Below are 19,402 nucleotides of genomic sequence, written 5' to 3'. Positions count from 1 at the left end.
ATAGACCCGGTGTGCCGTTCTCACCCCCTCCGATATTTAGAAAGATGTTTCCAATAGACGCCACCACACGGGACTTATGGCAAACGGTCCCTAAGGTGGAGGGAGCAGTTTCTACTTTAGCTAAGCGTACCACTATCCCGGTGGAGGATAGCTGTGCCTTTTCAGATCCAATGGATAAAAAGTTAGAGGGTTACCTTAAGAAAATGTTTGTTCAACAAGGTTTTATATTGCAACCTCTTGCATGCATTGCGCCTGTCACGGCTGCAGCAGCATTTTGGTTTGAGTCTCTGGAAGAGACACTTGAATCAGCTCCATTAGATGAGATTACACACAAGCTTAAAGCCCTTAAGTTAGCTAACTCATTTATTTCAGATGCCGTAGTACATTTAACTAAACTTACGGCTAAGAATTCCGGATTCGCCATTCAGGCACGCAGAGCACTGTGGCTAAAATCCTGGTCAGCTGACGTTACTTCTAAATCTAAATTGCTTAATATACCTTTCAAAGGGCAGACCTTATTCGGGCCCGGGTTGAAAGAAATTATCGCTGACATTACAGGAGGTAAAGGCCATGCCCGGCCTCAAGACAGAGCCAAACCTAAGGCTAGACAGTCTAATTTTCGTTCCTTTCGTAATTTCAAAGCAGGAGCAGCATCAACTTCCTCTGCACCAAAACAGGAAGGAGCTGTTGCTCGCTACAGACAAGGCTGGAGACCTAACCAGTCCTGGAACAAGGGCAAGCAGGCCAGGAAACCTGCTGCTGCCCCTAAGACAGCATGAATCGAGGGCCCCCGATCCGGGAACGGATCTAGTGGGGGGCAGACTTTCTCTCTTTGCCCAGGCTTGGGCAAGAGATGTCCAGGATCCCTGGGCGTTAGAGATCATATCTCAGGGATACCTTCTAGACTTCAAATTCTCTCCCCCAAGAGGGAGATTTCATCTGTCAAGGTTGTCAACAAACCAAATAAAGAAAGAGGCGTTTCTACGCTGCGTACAAGATCTTTTATTAATGGGAGTGATCCATCCGGTTCCGCGGTCGGAACAAGGACAAGGGTTTTACTCAAATCTGTTTGTGGTTCCCAAAAAAGAGGGAACTTTCAGGCCAATCTTGGATTTAAAGATCCTAAACAAATTCCTAAGAGTTCCATCGTTCAAAATGGAAACTATTCGGACAATTTTACCCATGATCCAAAAGGGTCAGTACATGACCACAGTGGATTTAAAGGATGCTTACCTTCACATACCGATTCACAAAGATCATTACCGGTATCTAAGGTTTGCCTTTCTAGACAGGCATTACCAGTTTGTAGCTCTTCCATTCGGATTGGCTACGGCTCCGAGAATCTTCACAAAGGTTCTGGGTGCTCTTCTGGCGGTACTAAGACCGCGAGGAATTGCGGTAGCTCCGTACCTAGACGACATTCTGATACAAGCTTTCAAACTGCCAAGTCTCATACAGAGTTAGTACTGGCATTTCTAAGGTCGCATGGATGGAAGGTGAACGAAAAGAAGAGTTCTCTCTTTCCACTCACAAGAGTTCCCTTCTTGGGGACTCTTATAGATTCTGGAGAAATGAAGATTTACCTGACAGAAGACAGGTTAACAAAGCTTCAAAATGCATGCCGTGTCCTTCATTCCATTCAACACCCGTCAGTAGCTCAATGCATGGAGGTGATCGGCTTAATGGTAGCAGCAATGGACATAGTACCCTTTGCACGCCTACATCTCAGACCGCTGCAATTGTGCATGCTAAGTCAGTGGAATGGGGATTACTCAGACTTGTCCCCTACTCTGAATCTGGATCAAGAGACCAGAAATTCTCTTCTATGGTGGCTTTCTCGGCCACATCTGTCCAGGGTGATGCCATTCAGCAGGCCGGACTGGACAATTGTAACAACAGACGCCAGCCTACTAGGTTGGGGCGCTGTCTGGAATTCTCTGAAGGCTCAGGGACAATGGAATCAGGAGGAGAGTCTCCTACCAATAAACATTCTGGAATTGAGAGCAGTTCTCAATGCCCTTCTGGCTTGACCCCAGTTAACAACTCGGGGGTTCATCAGGTTTCAGTCGGACAACATCACGACTGTAGCTTACATCAACCATCAGGGAGGGACAAGAAGCTCCCTAGCAATGATGGAAGTATCAAAGATAATTCGCTGGGCAGAGTCTCACTCTTGCCACCTGTCAGCAATCCACATCCCGGGAGTGGAGAACTGGGAGGCGGATTTCTTAAGTCGCCAGACTTTTCATCCGGGGGAGTGGGAACTTCATCCGGAGGTCTTTGCCCAAATACTTCGACGTTGGGGCAAACCAGAGATAGATCTCATGGCGTCTCGACAGAACGCCAAGCTTCCTCGTTACGGGTCCAGATCCAGGGATCCGGGAGCGGTTCTGATAGATGCTTTGACAGCACCTTGGACCTTCGGGATGGCTTATGTGTTTCCACCCTTCCCGATGCTTCCTCGATTGATTGCCAGAATCAAACAGGAGAGAGCATCAGTGATTCTAATAGCGCCTGCATGGCCACGCAGGACTTGGTATGCAGATCTAGTGGACATGTCATCCTGTCCACCTTGGTCGCTACCTCTGAAACAGGACCTTCTGATCCAGGGTCCCTTCAAACATCAAAATCTAATTTCTCTGAAGCTGACTGCTTGGAAATTGAACGCTTGATTTTATCAAAACGTGTTTTTTCTGAGTCAGTTATTGATACCTTAATACAGGCTAGGAAGCCTGTTACCAGAAAGATTTACCATAAGATATGGCGCAAATACTTATATTGGTGCGAATCCAAGAGTTACTCATGGAGTAAGGTTAGGATTCCAAGGATATTGTCTTTTCTACAAGAAGGTTTAGAAAAGGGTTTATCCGCTAGTTCCTTAAAGGGACAGATTTCAGCTCTGTCCATTCTTTTACACAAACGTCTGTCAGAAGTTCCGGACGTTCAAGCTTTTTGTCAGGCTTTAGCTAGGATCAAGCCTGTGTTTAAAACTGTTGCTCCACCATGGAGTTTGAACTTAGTTCTTAATGTTTTACAGGGGGTTCCGTTTGAACCCCTTCATTCCATTGATATCAAGTTGTTATTTTGGAAAGTTCTGTTCTTTAATGGCGATTTCCTCGGCTCGAAGAGTCTCTGAGTTATCTGCCTTACATTGTGATTCTCCTTATCTGATTTTTCATTCAGACAAGGTAGTTCTGCGTACTAAACCTGGGTTCCTACCTAAGGTGGTCACTAACAGGAATATCAATCAAGAGATTGTGGTTCCATCTTTGTGTCCTAATCCTTCTTCGAAAAAGGAACGTCTGCTACACAATCTAGATGTAGTCCGTGCCCTGAAATTTTATCTACAGGCAACTAAGGATTTTCGACAAACGTCTTCCCTGTTTGTCGTTTGTTCTGGTCAGAGGAGAGGTCAAAAAGCTTCGGCTACCTCTCTCTCCTTTTGGCTTCGTAGCATAATACGGTTAGCCTATGAGACTGCTGGACAGCAGCCTCCTGAAAGAATTACAGCACATTCTACTAGAGCTGTGGCTTCCACTTGGGCCTTTAAGAATGAGGCTTCTGTTGAACAGATTTGCAAGGCTGCAACTTGGTCTTCTCTTCATACTTTTTCCAAATTTTCCAAATTTGACACTTTTGCTTCTTCGGAGGCTGTTTTTGGGAGAAAGGTTCTTCAGGCAGTGGTTCCTTCCGTATAAAGAGCCTGCCTGTCCCTCCCGTCATCCGTGTACTTTAGCTTTGGTATTGGTATCCCATAAGTAATGGATGATCCGTGGACTGGATACACTTAACAAGAGAAAACATAATTTATGCTTACCTGATAAATTTATTTCTCTTGTAGTGTATCCAGTCCACGGCCCGCCCTGTCACTTTAAGGCAGGTAATTTTTCCATTAAACTACAGTCACCACTGCACCCTATGGTTTTCCTTTCTCTGCATGTTTTCGGTCGAATGACTGGTAATGGCAGTTAGGGGAGGAGCTATATAGCAGCTCTGCTGGGTGAATCCTCTTGCACTTCCTGTTGGGGAGGAGTTAATATCCCATAAGTAATGGATGATCCGTGGACTGGATACACTACAAGAGAAATAAATTTATCAGGTAAGCATAAATTATGTTTTTTTTTTATATATATATATATATATATATATATATATATATATATATATATATATATATATATATATATATATATATGTGTGTGTGTGCACATACTTATTTACACATGTATACAAATATACACTTTGTAACCCTTTCTAGTTAAATACTTTGCAATATCCCTTTTAACATATTTGTATTAATATGATATATTTTTATTATAAAGTCTGTGTATGTGTGTAATAATTTGTTTTAATGTTTTGTGTGCAATTTTTTTTTTTAAAACCCTTACACTTTGCAATAAATATTCTAGTGCAGTTTCGGCTTGAGCTTAAGTGCAAACTATAACTTTCAATTTGTAATACCAGCACAAATTAGCGCTGCCGTGATATTCATTGAAAGTATAGGTTGCGCTCAAGCAAAGTTGGCCGCGCTAACCCTTCTCTGGTTAACACGCTTTACCATGGATTTGTAATATCAAAGTTGTGCCCTAATGGTAATGCAGTCTAGCAATCTAAGTTATTGTGCGCTATAATTAGTTTGCCACTAAAAGAAGATGATCATTTTTACTGTTAACAAAGTTTCTCAGTTTAATAAAACTGGTTATTTTCTTAATAAACATTTGAAATTCTGTTTTAGGAAATTAATTAAAAGTTATTTGCTGTCAAACTGTCCCAGCAGTAATGGTAACATTGATTTTTTAATGGCATTTATTTCAGCCAGATGGAGACGGCTTTTCAGGAACATGGTGTGTGTCAACTGTCAAAAAGTGAAATTAGTAAGAAGAATATATAAACAAGCAATTAGCCTTTTGCAGCAGCAATCTATGGTTTACTGTACAATAACAATGTTCCAAGTTTTCTTTTTTTAATTGAATGTACACAAAATGTCAGACTATACCTTTCTAATATTATTAAGACAAAGATTGTAAAATGTGAGAATATAGTTAGTTTGCTGACAGGTAATTTACACCTTACCAGATCTGAGAAGTTCCAAATGTATCATCTTCTATTTGATAATTAGGGTTTAATCTTTGTTATGGTTTCCTTATTTTAAAGAAGTGACTGTTGGACTTGTTGTGCTGTTGACATCTGTATAATCTGTTCCACCTTTTTTTACTACTTAGATGGTAAACTCTCTGTAGTTCAGATAGAGCATCCAATTATACAATGCTTCTGTTATCTCATTTACTTTGTTCATTTGGTATCCTTTGTTGAAAAGCATAATTAGGTAGGTAGACTTACGAGCAGTAATGCACTACTGCTAGCTAGCTGGTGAATGGTGGCTACACAAGTATCCCTTTTTCTGATTGGCTCACCAGATGTGTTCAGCTAGGGCCCAGTAAAACATTGATGCTCTGGAGCTGACTTTAATTATGTGTTTAACCTCTTTGCAGTGGTTATAAACATAGTTAGTTATAAGCAAGCAATAGTGCAATAATATAAATTACTCTTACCTTTTTCTTTTTGCACTTTTATGTCCCTCTATGCTTATTGTTATTCCCCCCCCCCCCATTATTATAACACTGTACAGCAATACAGGAATAATTAGAGATGTCCTATTTTCTTCTAAATTTAAACTGACAGTCTAGTCAAAATTAAACTTTCATGATTCAGATAAGGCATGTAATTATAAACAACTTTCCAATTTTTTATCAATAATTTTGCTGTGTGCTCTTGGTATTCTTTGTTGAAAGCTAAACCTAGGTAGGCTCATATGCTAATTTCTAAGCTCTTGAAGGCCGCCTCTTATCTCAGTGCATTTTGACAGGTTTTTCACAGCTAGACAGAGGGCCATATAGATAGCACTGATTTTCTAAAATGCATGTCTGTCAAAAGAACTGAGATAAGGGGACAGTCTGCAAAGGCTTAGATACAAGGTAATAAGTTGGTTATGCCAAGCTGGGGAATGTGCAATAAAGGGATTATCTATCTTTTTAAACAATAAAAACTCTGGAGAAGACTGTCCCTTTAAAGGGACAGTAAACACACCAAATAATGTTATATAATTCTGCACATAGTTCAGAATTATATAACATTAGCCTAACGCTAGTTTTCTAAATCAAAGTATTTCAGAAATATTTATCTAAAAAAAACTAATTTTACAGACCACCGCTCCTTGCTCTACTGAGCAGGTCTGTTTCTTTCCTAAGCACATCTGGGCACGCTGTCCAGTCACAGCCGACCCGATCGCGCCATTAAACTAAATGTAGCTCGCTCCTGATACCAGACTAGAGCGGGAGCGAGCTACATTTAGTTTAATGGTGCAATCGGGCCTGCTGGGACTAGACAACGTGCCCAGATGCGCTTAGGAAAGAAACAGACCTGTTCAGTAGAGCAAGGAGCGGTGGTCTGTAAAATTAGTTTTTGTAGGTAAATATCTCTGAAATACTTTGCTTTAGAAACCTAGCGCTAGGCTAAAGTTATATAATTCTGTACTATGTGCAGAATTATATAACATTATTTGGTGGGTTTATTGGTCTTTTAAGTTACTAATCCTTACTTTTTTTTCTTTTTCTTTTTTTACAATTAGTGGTTGTAAATGGTTCATAATTTTGTAGCCAAAACTCAGAGCTTTGAGGAAAACCGTAAGGCTAACAGTCTGTAGTTATAAGAGGATATAAGGTGACAGCTGTTTGTGGGCGCTTGGCTACATGTAGGATTGTGGTATGCTTAGAGATTAATTGATATTTTATTATCAAGGAGATCTGAGTGAATTTATTTGATTTCTTTCAGTTACCTGGCTGAGCAGTGCTGGAATGGAGGATTCATCTACCTGATCATGTTACGGCGCATTAAACGGAAAGCTCCTCTTCCTCCCCTGAATGGCAGAAGTAGCATCACCTGTGAACCCAAAGCAAGTTCTACCTCACAGCAAAGTGTCAGAACAACACAGAATGGCAAGAGAACTAGGAAGTTCGGAGTTATCTCAAGGACAGTCGCTAAAGAGAGCAAGGAAGCGAAAGACAGCCAGGATACGGCGCACGAGAATGGACATTACACCCCTATGGAAGTTGATTCTTCCCCCACTTGTGGAGAAGCTTCTGGAAATAGTGACCATACAAAGCTACAACCACAGATTTCAGAAGGAGATGAGCCACCACAAAGTCACCTTCCAGGAGTAGGAAAAATGGAGTCAAAATCAGTGGACTGTTCTGCACAGGTTAGTTGTGGTTTTATCTTCAATTTAAATGGTCATTGAAGTCACAAAGCAACTTTCATGATGTAGACAGAGATTAGAATTTTAAAACCAATCTTCCAAGTCACATCAATATTCTAATTAAAAAGAGATCTAAAATCAAAATTAAACATTTGTGATCCAGATAGATCATGCAGTTTTAAGAGACTTTCCAATTTACTTCCTTTATCAGATTGCCACAGTCTTTTTATATGCACACTTTCTGAGTCACCATCTCCTACTGAGCAAGTGAAAGAGTTCACAATGTATACATAAGAGTCTATGATTGGCTGATGGCTGTCACATGATACAGGGGGCCTTTAACCTCTTTTGCTGAGTATGTTTTGTTGAAAATTAGCTAATTTCCATGACAGCATGTTTAGGTAAATCTTGAATCATTCTTATTCTCGCTAGAAATAGTAAACTTGAGAAAAAAAAATGTAATCCTGTAACTCATAGAAAAAAAAAATGTATGTGTGTATATATACAGTATATATATATATCACAACACACTCTTAGTTGATTGTATAGGCATACATTTGAAATTCATGCAAATCCCTATATAAAAGTTTTTGTAATTTATTTTCTCGTGTTTATCATTTTAGTTAATAGAATATTTTAAACATATTAAAATTTGGCATTAATATTATATATTGTATATTTATGCAATGAAAGCATTATCCATACTATTAAAATCTCTATGGACGGAAATGTAAAACTAAATTAGATGCAGGCCTAAAACTGGATTATATTCAACGTCATAAATATTTGCATTAACACATCATTCTTTAACTAATATGTCTGAGTCGTTTGACACGTTTGCATAAATCTGAACTAAACATGGCTGTATTGGCTGTTACTGAAGTTATTGCTGATTTGAAGCTATGTCCAATCCAAACAAATACAGAATGGATTGCTTCCTTTACATGTCTGTCGTAGTGATGCATGTGTGATGGTACTTGGATTTCTGTGTTATTTTAAACTAACATTAAACACTGTATATACATTATGCTAGCATTTTTTTCTAACTAAAATACAACAATCCTGAAATCAGTTTCAATGTCCAAGTTGGCATCTGCGGACAGTCAACACTAAAATTGTTATTGTTTAAAAAGATAGATAATACCTTTTCTACTTAATCCCCAGCTTTGCACAACCAACATTGTTATATTAATATACTTTATAACATTTAAACCTCTAAATTTCTGCCTGTTTCTAAGCCACTACAGACAGCGTCTTATCACATGCCTTTTTATTTGCTTTTCACAACAGGAGACTGCTAGTTCTTGTGGGCCATATAGATAACATTGTGCTCACGCCCGTTGAGTTATTTACTCAACACTAATTGGTTAAAACGCAAGTCAATAGATAATAAATAAATGGTCATGTGATAAGGGGGCTGTCAGAAGATGCTTAGATTCAAGGTAATCACAGAGGTAAAAAGTATATGTATATTACTGTTTGTGATGAGAGTGGGAAGTGATGTCACCGGATGGGGGAGTTGTTTAGGACCGTTATTGTCTATGTCACAGTTACCAAGTTAGATGTGTTGTGCAAGCTGTATACTTCTATGCTCTGCAATAAAATACCATTGTACCTTCTATGCTGTGTCCTGCATCTCATGACATGTAACAATTGTCCCTGAATTGTTCTTGATTTCCAAAATCTTGAGCAACAAAATAGGCCTAAAACACTTCTATTTCTTTCTTCTTTTTTTTTTTACATTTTGCATGCATTATTACAATGCTGTTCTTAAAGGGATAATAAAGAGTCATAGTGAGTAGGGATGGGCGAATGTGCTGAAAGTGTCATTTGTTTGGTAGAACGAATAGTCCGGTGGACATTCGTTTTAGACAATCGAATGTTGATAAGAATGAAAATCTATTAAAATCCAGTAATCAAATGTTATTTCCAGTTTCCAAATTTTGAGAAAACATTCGCCCATTCCTAATAGTGAGCCATTGACCAGAGACGTGTGTAGTCTTCTATACCCTGCTGGCTCCTAGTAGTGCATAGCTGCTTCTGAGCCTACCTAGGTATGATTTTCAACAAAGTATACAAAGCGAACAGTCAATTGATAATAGAAGTTGAAAAAAGTCTCTTAAAGTTGCATACTCCCTCATATTAATTAAAAGGACAGTCTACACCAGAATTTTTATTGTTTTAAGAGACAGATAATTCCTTTATTTCCCATTCCCCATTTTTACATAACTAACAGTGTCATGAGATGCAGGACACAGCATAGAAGGTACAACACTATTTTATTGCAGAGCATAGAAGTATACAGCTTGCACAACACATCCAACTTGGTAACTGCGACATAGACAGTAACGGACCTAAACCACGCCCCCATCCTGTGACATCACTTCCCACTCTCATCACATCTTCCCCCTTTTCAAAGGACAAAGCATACTTTTTTTTTTTCATTTGCATATATCAAATAACAAGGTATACAAGAAGCATACAAAAATTGTTTTGTTTAGTATACAACACATAACAAGTTAAAGAGAATAGCTGTATAAACAACATGAATTACATCCTGACTTGAACATCGGGGTAGACTACCCTAGTCCACAGTGACCATTCTACAACCATTTACATAATGATTGGTTAGAGCAAATTTATGTTTACTTACACATGATGGAGATGCTCTAATTTATCTTGGTAGAGGAGCAGAACAAATTTTTCTTAGGTATTTTTCAGGAGAAATATGTTTATTGCTGTTTTGTTTATTTGTCCTTAAAGTAATGGTAAATCCAAGAGTTTAACAAACACTTGGATTTACCATCACTAAAAAATAAAGTGGACTTTAATTGATCAACCGTGTAAAATAGGGTGATAATCTCACCCTTTCTGTGCCATTGCACAGCGCTAAACTCACCTCTAAACCAATAGCCGTGCGTGTATACAGAAACCTGTCAGTTGACACACATGGCTATTGGTTCAGAGGTGCAATCGTCACCTCATTAAAGGAGATTGATTCGCTGTGGGCGGCTGGAGACGCTGAGTTTAGTGCTGTGCAACGGCACAGAAAGGGTGAGTATAGCACTTTTTTTTTTTTACACAGTTGATCAATTAAAGTCCACTTTATTTTTTCGGTGATGGTAAGTCCTAGCATTTGTTAAATGCTTGGATTTACCATCACTTTAATTGCTTTTGGGTGATTGTATTTGTAGTTTTTTTCGGGGAAGGGGGGGTAAATAGCGAATGTGTGTGTTTATGAGGTAAAAAAGGGTTATTTTTGTTTCCATTTTTGGAGCAAGTATGGGACCTGCATGTGGTTTTCAGGCTCTTACTGCTATTACTCTTGGTGCATAATAAACATGAACCTGCCTGCATGACATAATGTCATGAAAGGTTATTATTAGTTATTTAGTGTGTGTATGAAACACATGCTGTGTGAGAGAGCCCAGCAGGTGCTGTCCATCACCTGTATCCTAGTATACCATTCACTCCTGAAAAGTGTGCAGATAGATCACGCTAATGGGACAACTTATTTCTTTATTTCATGAGAAACATATGTTCCTGCCCTTAATAAATCCATGTTTGTTTTTTGGGTTGGGGGGGGTTCCAGGCTTGTGGAGGCGTGTCCCTCTTAACCAGTAAAGCAGAGGCTGTTGTGCTTATCAGCCAGTGAGGAGCAATAGAATGTAGAAAGCCAATACTGCAGTATTAGTTTAAATTTAAACATTTTTTTTCAGTCCTGTGTCCCTGTATCATCACCTCGGGTTGTAATGGAGACAAACTGCTCTAGGTCTTCAGTTAGCGGTTGTAAACATTTAACAACCTGGTCTACTCTCAGATTAAAAACTTTGAACATCAACATTGCCATTTCATGATGTTCACATATATGGCCCCATTCAACAGATAGTGGGGATATAATTGTTTCCAGGCAGGGAACCTGTCCGCCCACATTTTTGGCTAGCAATGAGGTATTCGCAGTCTATTTTTAACAATGGGCAAGCAAGTTCTTGTGCAGCAGGGCATGTCAGGTATTATTGTATCAGTCTGGGATGATTTAAGCCCACTACAATAATAAGAACCACTGTTTTTTAATCTGAAGGTTGCAAGCTCGGATGTGATGGAGACAAACTGCTCTAGGTCTTCAGTTAGCGGTTGTAAACATTTAACAACCTGGTCTACTCTCAGATTAAAAACTTTGAACATCAACATTGCCATTTCATGATGTTCACATATATGGCCCCATTCAACAGATAGTGGGGATATAATTGTTTCCAGGCAGCTAACCTGTCCGCCCACATTTTTGGCTAGCAATGAGGTATTCGCAGTCTATTTTTAACAATGGGCAAGCAAGTTCTTGTGCAGCAGGGCATGTCAGGTATTATTGTATCAGTCTGGGATGATTTAAGCCCACTACAATAATAAGAACCACTGTTTTTTAATCTGAAGGTTGCAAGCTCGGATGTGAGCCTGCTCTGCAAAGAATCTAAAGCTGCAGCTATGTGTGAGAAATGAGGTAAGCAGTACTCACGGTAGACGGTATAGTCCTTCACACCAATAAGATTAAGGCAGAGAATGGTCAGAGACAGGCAGAGTTCGGCAACGGAAAGGCAACAGAAAGGCAATCCAGCAGTATAGCAGTTCAGGGGTAAACCAATAGAGTGGTCAGGAACAGGCAGAGGTCAGCAACAAAAGAAAATCCAGCAGTTCAGGGGTAAACAAGGTAGAGTAGTCAGGCAGAGTTCAGCAATGATAAGGCAATCCGGCAATTCAAGGGTTAAACAGGCAAAGTAGTCAGACAGGCAGAGTGCAGCAATAATAAGGCAATTTGGCAATTCGGGTAATAAAGCACCTAGGAGCACACACAGTACCACCTATACTTGGGCAGTGAATGTAAGTTATGCAGGTACTTACTTAGGTGATGATTTGCGCCAAGGAGTTTAAAGGATCCGGCTTGAGCAGCAACCGTCAGAGCAGCAACCGCCGCATCTCTGGCAACAGCCATAGCTCCCCACTCAAGGGTTTCCTTTGGGAACCATAGTCGGCTTCGAAGGGTGAGCAGCATGGAACCTGGAGACCAAAGATGGAGCATGCAGGAACGCTCCGCCACAGAGTATCCCTTCCAGTGTATGAGGTATTGGAGCTGTATGTGCCTGATTCGGGAATCCAAGATTTTGGCAACCTCATACTCTGGTTCGCCATGATCCAGGAGTGAAGGAGGAGGACGTCTGAGTCAAGTATACCTATTTGTGACGTATGGATTGAGCAAGGAGATGTGAAAGACTGGGTGAATGTGCAAGGTCTTAGGCAAGGCCACTCTGTAGGCAACATGAGAAAGTCTTTTGAGGACTTTATAAGGACCAATATATCGAGGTCCCAATTTGTGACAAGGTTGACGTAAGCGTGTGTGTCGGGTAGAGACCCAGACACGATCACCTGCAACAAAGGTACGAATACTGGCTCGATGATGATCGGCAAACCTCTTATATCTGGAGGTGGTTGAGTGTCACTGAGAGCAAACTCGTTGCCAGTGGGTAGTGAGGTCAGTGAAGCGACGTTCTGCAGCAGGGACTCCTGTGGATTGAGCATAAAGAAGAAAAACACGAGGTTGATAACCAGCTGTGGCCTGGAAAGGAGAGCATCATAGAGAAGAATGCCAATGAGTTCAGCTAGGGGTAACAACCCAGACCAATTAGTATGCTGTGAATTGACATATGCTCTGAGATAAGCTTCCAGATCCTGATTGGTTCTCTCCATCTGCCCGTTACTCTGGGGGTGATAACCAGAGGACAAAGAAACCATGGTTCCAAGCAATGTGCAAAAGTTTCTCAAAAAGTTTGAAATAAATTGAGTTCCTCTGTCAGAGACAATATTTATGGGGATACAATGTAATTGTACCACGTGTAACAGAAAAAAAGTGGACAATTCTTGGGCTGTAGGTAACTTCGTTAAAGGTACAAAATGAGCACGTTTGGAGAACCGATCCACCACCACCCATATGACTGTATGATGGTCAGAAGGAGGAAGGTCTACAAAAATCTATAGCTATGTGTGTCCATGGTTGTTAAGGTATGGACAATGGTTGAAGTAAGCCATGTGGTAGAGGAGTCTTTTTAACAGCACAAGTCTGACAAGCATTAACAAAATCCTGAGGGTCTGACTTCATGGTAGGCCACCACACATGTGTGTAAAGGAGTTTAAGGTTCTTGTCAAACTAGGATGACTTGACAGCTTGCTGTGTCATGAGCCCAGGATAATACAGGAAAGCGAAGGTTTGGAGGAACATAAAGGATCTCAGCACCGTGGAGGCTTCAGAAGGTTTTCTTGACTGGGCTTGTTGCAGTGTTTGAAGAAGAGGTGTTGAGCTGAGCAACCACACAGGAGGGGGGTATAATGTGTTCGATAGGAGCATCAGAGGAGTCACTAGACTGAGGAAACTGATGGGAAAGGGCATCAGCCTTTTTATTCTTGGTCCCAGGAAGGTAAGAGAATATAAAGTTAAAACAAGAAAAGAATAGGGCCCACCTGGCCTGTCGAGGATTGAGTCGATGAGCAGTCTCTAGGTACATCAGATTCTTGTGGTCAGTGAGAATCTGAATGTGGTTGGGGGTACCCTCTAGCTAATGACGCCATTTAGTCAGGGCCATCTTAATGGCTAAGAGTTCATGATTGCCCACATCGTAATTCCGTTCTGCAGGAGTGAAGCGTTTGGAGAAAAAGGCTACCGGGTGCAACTTTGAGGTTAAAGGACCGCTTTGGCTTAAGACTGCACCAGCTCCTATCTCGGAGGCATCAACCTCTAAAGTGAACTGCAGATCAAGATCTGGATGATGGAGCACAGGGGTAGAACAAAATATTTTTTTCAAATGAGAGAAAGCATTAACAGCTACAGGAGGCCAATTCTTGCAGTCTCTGTTTCATTTAGTCAGCTTAGTGAGTGGAGCATAGATTTAGGAGAAGTTCTTTATGAACTTGTGATAATAGTTGGAGAACCCCTAGAATCTCTGTAGTTCCTTTTAAAGAGGTGGGTTGAGGCCATTCCAGAACTGCGGTTAGCTTTGTAGGATCCATGGCAAAACCTTCCTTTGAGATGACATAGCCAAGGAACTAGATCTGAACTTGATCAAACTCACATTTCTCCAGTTTGGCTACTACAAAATTGTATCTGAGGCGAAAAAGTATCTGTTTTACATGCTCATGATGCTTCTTAAGGGTGGAGGAGAATGAGGATGTCATCCAAATAGACGATGACAGTGCGATTAAGAAGGTCACAGAAGACATCATTGACAAATGCTTGGAAGACAGCAGGGGCATTACACAGCCCAAAAGACATTACGAGGTATTCATAATGCGCTGATCTTGTGTTGAAGGCAGTCTTCCATTCATGTTCCGGGATGATACGAATGAGATTGTACACTCCACGTAGGTCCAACTTTGTAAAGTAGCGAGCATCTTGGAGCTTATCATATAGTCCAGTGATCAAAGGAATTGGATAACGATTCTTGATAGTAATGTTGTTTAGGGCTCTGTAATCGATACAGGGTCTGAGACCACCATCCTTTTTACTGACAAAAAAGAAGCCAGCCCCAACAGGAGAGGAGGAAGGGTGAATAAAGCCTTTAGCTAGGTTTTCTTGGATGTATTCCTCCATGGCCTTGGTTTCAGCTTTGCTGATCAGATAAGTCCTCTCTTTAGGAAGTGGGGTTCCAGGAAACGGGTCAAGTCGTATGGACGGTGAGGTGGCAACACCTCAGCTGCTTTCTTTTCAAAAACATCTGTAAATTCTTCATATACTGAGGGGAGATTAGAAAGGGTCTGAAGGCTGGCTATAGGGACGTGATGCAGCGGAGTAACCTTAGCCAGGCAAGAGTGAAAACTGGATTTACCCCAGGAGGCCAACTGTCCCTCAGTCCAGTCGAACTGGAAGACCAAGAATAACTGGTTGTGCAGGAGAATGAACAGCAATTGTTCGGTATGTAGGACTCCCACAGTCAAGGTTAGGGGTGCTGATTCGGAATGGATTAAACCTGATCCAAGGGGAGTGCCACCCAGAGTAGTTATTTTTTTTTATAATCAAAGTTTTTTATTGAGGTATGTTAGAAAACATCAAACATTTACGTCATCATAATTGTGGAATGCAGATTTGGAAAAATCACAATAACAGACAAAAAACATGCTAGGGTTTTACACATTTTATACCGAAACACAGAGGAAAAATGTATCTAGTTGATATACTTGTGGGTAACATGTAAAATCTTATAAAATATACAAATCCCCAGTATCACTAGTAATAAATCAAACTTTGCGATGCAATACAACAACATATATCTTGTGTTTAAATATTTGTAGAATTTAAATCTGGGAGAGTTCCAGCAACCAACCTAAGCATGCTAGTGTTATGCATATTTCTTTCATGTAATTAGCAAGAGTCCATGAGCTAGTGACGTATGGGATATACATTCCTACCAGGAGGGGCAAAGTTTCCCAAACCTCAAAATGCCTATAAATACACCCCTCAACACACCCACAAATCAGTTTACAAACTTTGCCTCCTGTGGAGGTGGTGAAGTAAGTTTGTGCTAGATTCTACGTTGATATGCGCTCCGCAGCAGGTTGGAGCCCGGTTTTCCTCTCAGCGTGCAGTGAATGTCAGAGGGATGTGAAGAGAGTATTGCCCATTTGAATTCAATGATCTCCTTCTACGGGGTCTATTTCATGGGTTCTCTGTTATCGGTCGTAGAGATTCATCTCTTACCTCCCTTTTCAGATCGACGATATACTCTTATATATACCATTACCTCTACTGATTCTCGTTTCAGTACTGGTTTGGCTTTCTACTACATGTAGATGAGTGTCCTGGGGTAAGTAAGTCTTATTTTTGTGACACTCTAAGCTATGGTTGGGCACTTTTATATAAAGTTCTAAATATTTGTGTTTAAACATTTATTTGCCTTGATTCAGGATGTTCAATATTCATTATTTCAGACAGTCAGTTTCATTATTTGGGATAATGCATTTGAATAATAATTTTTTCTCTTCCCTTAAAATTTGACTTTTTTCCCTGTGGGCTGTTAGGCTCGCGGGGGCTGAAAATGCTTCATTTTATTGCGTCATTTTTGGCGCGGACTTTTTTGGCGCGAAAAAATCTTTGTTATTTCCGGCGTCGTTCTTGTCACCGGAAGTTGCGTCATTTTTTGACGTTTTTGCACCAAAAGTGTCGGCGTTACCGGATGTGGCGTCATTTTTTGTGCTAAATGCATTTAGGCGCCAAATAATGTGGGAGTCTTTTTTGGCGCTAAAAAATATGGGCGTCATTATTGTCTCCACATTATTTAAGTCTCATTGTTTATTTGCTTCTGGTTGCTAGAAGCTTGTTCACTGGCATTTTTTCCCATTCCTGAAACTGTCATTTAAGGAATTTGATCAATTTTGCTTTATATGTTGTTTTTTCTATTACATATTGCAAGATGTCTCAGATGGACCCTGAATCAGAAGATACTTCTGGAAAATCGCTGCCTGATGTTGGATCTACCAAAGTTAAGTGTATTTGCTGTAAACTTGTGGTATCTGTTCCTCCAGCTGTTGTTTGTAATGAATGTCATGACAAACTTGTTAATGCAGATAATATTTCCTTTAGTAATGTTACATTACCTGTTGCTGTTCCATCAACATCTAATACTCAGAGTATTCCTGTTAACATAAGAGATTTTGTTTCTAAATCCATTAAGAAGGCTATGTCTGTTATTCCTCCTTCTAGTAAACGTAAAAGGTCTTTTAAAACTACTCATTTTTCAGATGAATTTTTAAATGAACATCATCATTCTGATAATGTTTCCTCTGGTTCAGAGGATTCAGTTTCAGAGGTTGATGCTGATAAATCTTCATATTTATTCAAAATGGAATTTATTCGTTCTTTACTTAAAGAAGTCTTAATTGCATTAGAGATAGAGGACTCTGGTCCTCTTGATACTAAATCTAAACGTTTAAATAAGGTTTTTAAATCTCCTGTAGTTATTCCAGAAGTTTTTCCTGTCCCTGATGCTATTTCTGAAGTAATTTCCAGGGAATGGAATAATTTGGGTAATTCATTCACTCCTTCTAAACGTTTTAAGCAATTATATCCTGTGCCATCTGACAGATTAGAGTTTTGGGACAAAATCCCTAAGGTTGATGGGGCTATCTCGACTCTTGCTAAACGTACTACTATTCATACGGCAGATAGTACTTCCTTTAAGGATCCTTTAGATAGGAAAATTGAATCCTTTCTAAGAAAAGCTTACTTATGTTCAGGTAATCTTCTTAGACCTGCTATATCTTTAGCGGATGTTGCTGCAGCTTCAACTTTTTGGTTGGAAGCTTTAGCGCAACAAGTAACAGATCATAATTCTCATAGCATTGTTAATCTTCTTCAACATGCTAATACTTTTATTTGTGATGCCATCTTTGTATCATTAGGGTTGATGTCAGGTATATGTCTCTAGCTATTTTAGCTAGAAGAGCTTTATGGCTTAAAACTTGGAATGCTGATATGTCTTCTAAGTCAACTTTGCTTTCCCTTTCTTTCCAGGGTAATAAATTATTTGGTTCACTTTTGGATTCTATTATTTCAACTGTTACTGGGGGGAAAGGAACTTTTTTACCACAGGATAAAAAATCTAAAGGTAAATTTAGGTCTACTAATCGTTTTCGTTCCTTTCGTCACAATAAGGAACAAAAGCCTGATCCTTCCACTACAGGAGCAGTATCAGTTTGGAAACCATCTCCAGTCTGGAATAAATCCAAGCCTTTTAGAAAGCCAAAGCCAGCTCCCAAGTCAACATGAAGGTGTGGCCCTCATTCCAGCTCAGCTGGTAGGGGGCAGATTACGATTTTTCAAAGAAATTTGGATCAATTCGATTCACAATCTTTGGATTCAGAACATTGTTTCACAAGGGTACAGAATAGGCTTCAAGATAAGGCCTCCTGCAAGAAGATTTTTTCTTTCCCGTGTCCCAGTAAATCCAGTGAAGGCTCAAGCATTTCTGAAATGTGTTTCAGATCTAGAGTTGGCTGGAGTAATTATGCCAGTTCCAGTTCTTGAACAGGGGCTGGGGTTTTACTCAAATATTTTCATTGTACCAAAGAAGGAGAATTCCTTCAGACCAGTTCTGGATTTAAAAATATTGAATCATTATGTAAGGATACCAACATTCAAAATGGTAACTATAAGGACTATTCTGCCTTTTGTTCAGCAAGGGCATTATATGTCCACAATAGATTTACAGGATGCATATCTGCATATTCCGATTCATCCAGATCACTATCAGTTTCTGAGATTCTCTTTCCTAGACGAGCATTACCAGTTTGTGGCTCTGCCGTTTGGCCTAGCAACAGCTCCAAGGATTTTTACAAAGGTTCTCGGTGCCCTTCTCTCTGTAATCAGAGAACAGGGTATTGTGGTATTTCCTTATTTGGACGATATCTTGGTACTTGCTCAGTCTTCACATTTAGCAGAATCTCATACGAATCGACTTGTATTGTTTCTTCGAGAACATGGTTGGAGGATCAATTTACCAAAAAGTTCATTGATTCCTCAGACAAGGGTAACCTTTTTAGGTTTCCAGATAGATTCAGTGTCCATGACTCTGTCTCTGACAGACAAGAGACGTCTAAAATTGGTTTCAGCTTGTCGAAACCTTCAGTCTCTCAATCATTCCCTTCGGTAGCCTTATGCATGGAAATTCTAGGTCTTATGACTGCTGTATCGGACGCGATCCCCTTTGCTCATTTTCACATGCGACCTCTTCAGCTCTGTATGCTGAACCAGTGGTGCAGGGATTATACAAAGATATCTCAATTAATATCTTTAAAACCGATTGTACGACACTCTCTGACGTGGTGGATAGACCACCATCGTTTAGTTCAGGGGGCTTCTTTTGTTCTTCCGACCTGGACTGTGATTTCAACAGATGCAAGTCTGACAGGTTGGGGAGCTGTTTGGGGGTCTCTGACAGCACAAGGGGTTTGGGATTCTCAGGAGGTGAGATTACCAATCAACATTTTGGAACTCCGTGCAATTTTCAGAGCTCTTCCGTCATGGCCTCTTCTAAAGAGAGAGTCGTTCATTTGTTTTCAGACGGACAATGTCACAACCGTGGCATATGTCAATCATCAAGGAGGGACTCACAG

General features: G+C 40.2%; 1 protein-coding gene across 1 annotated transcript in view; it reads left to right on the top strand.

The window, feature by feature from the left end:
• PDZD2 (PDZ domain containing 2) overlaps positions 1-19,402 on the top strand; it is a 718,112-nt gene that overhangs the window by 366,889 nt on the left and 331,821 nt on the right. Inside the window, 1 exon segment of the mRNA XM_053701173.1 lies at positions 6,832-7,258. Within this exon segment, the coding sequence (XP_053557148.1) occupies positions 6,832-7,258 (427 nt within the window).

The sequence above is a fragment of the Bombina bombina genome, chromosome 2 (genome assembly GCF_027579735.1).
Source record: "Bombina bombina isolate aBomBom1 chromosome 2, aBomBom1.pri, whole genome shotgun sequence".
Taxonomy (NCBI): Eukaryota; Metazoa; Chordata; class Amphibia; order Anura; family Bombinatoridae; genus Bombina; species Bombina bombina.
The sequence above is the reverse complement of the archived record's forward strand: the minus strand, read 5'-3'. Positions and strand labels throughout refer to the sequence as shown.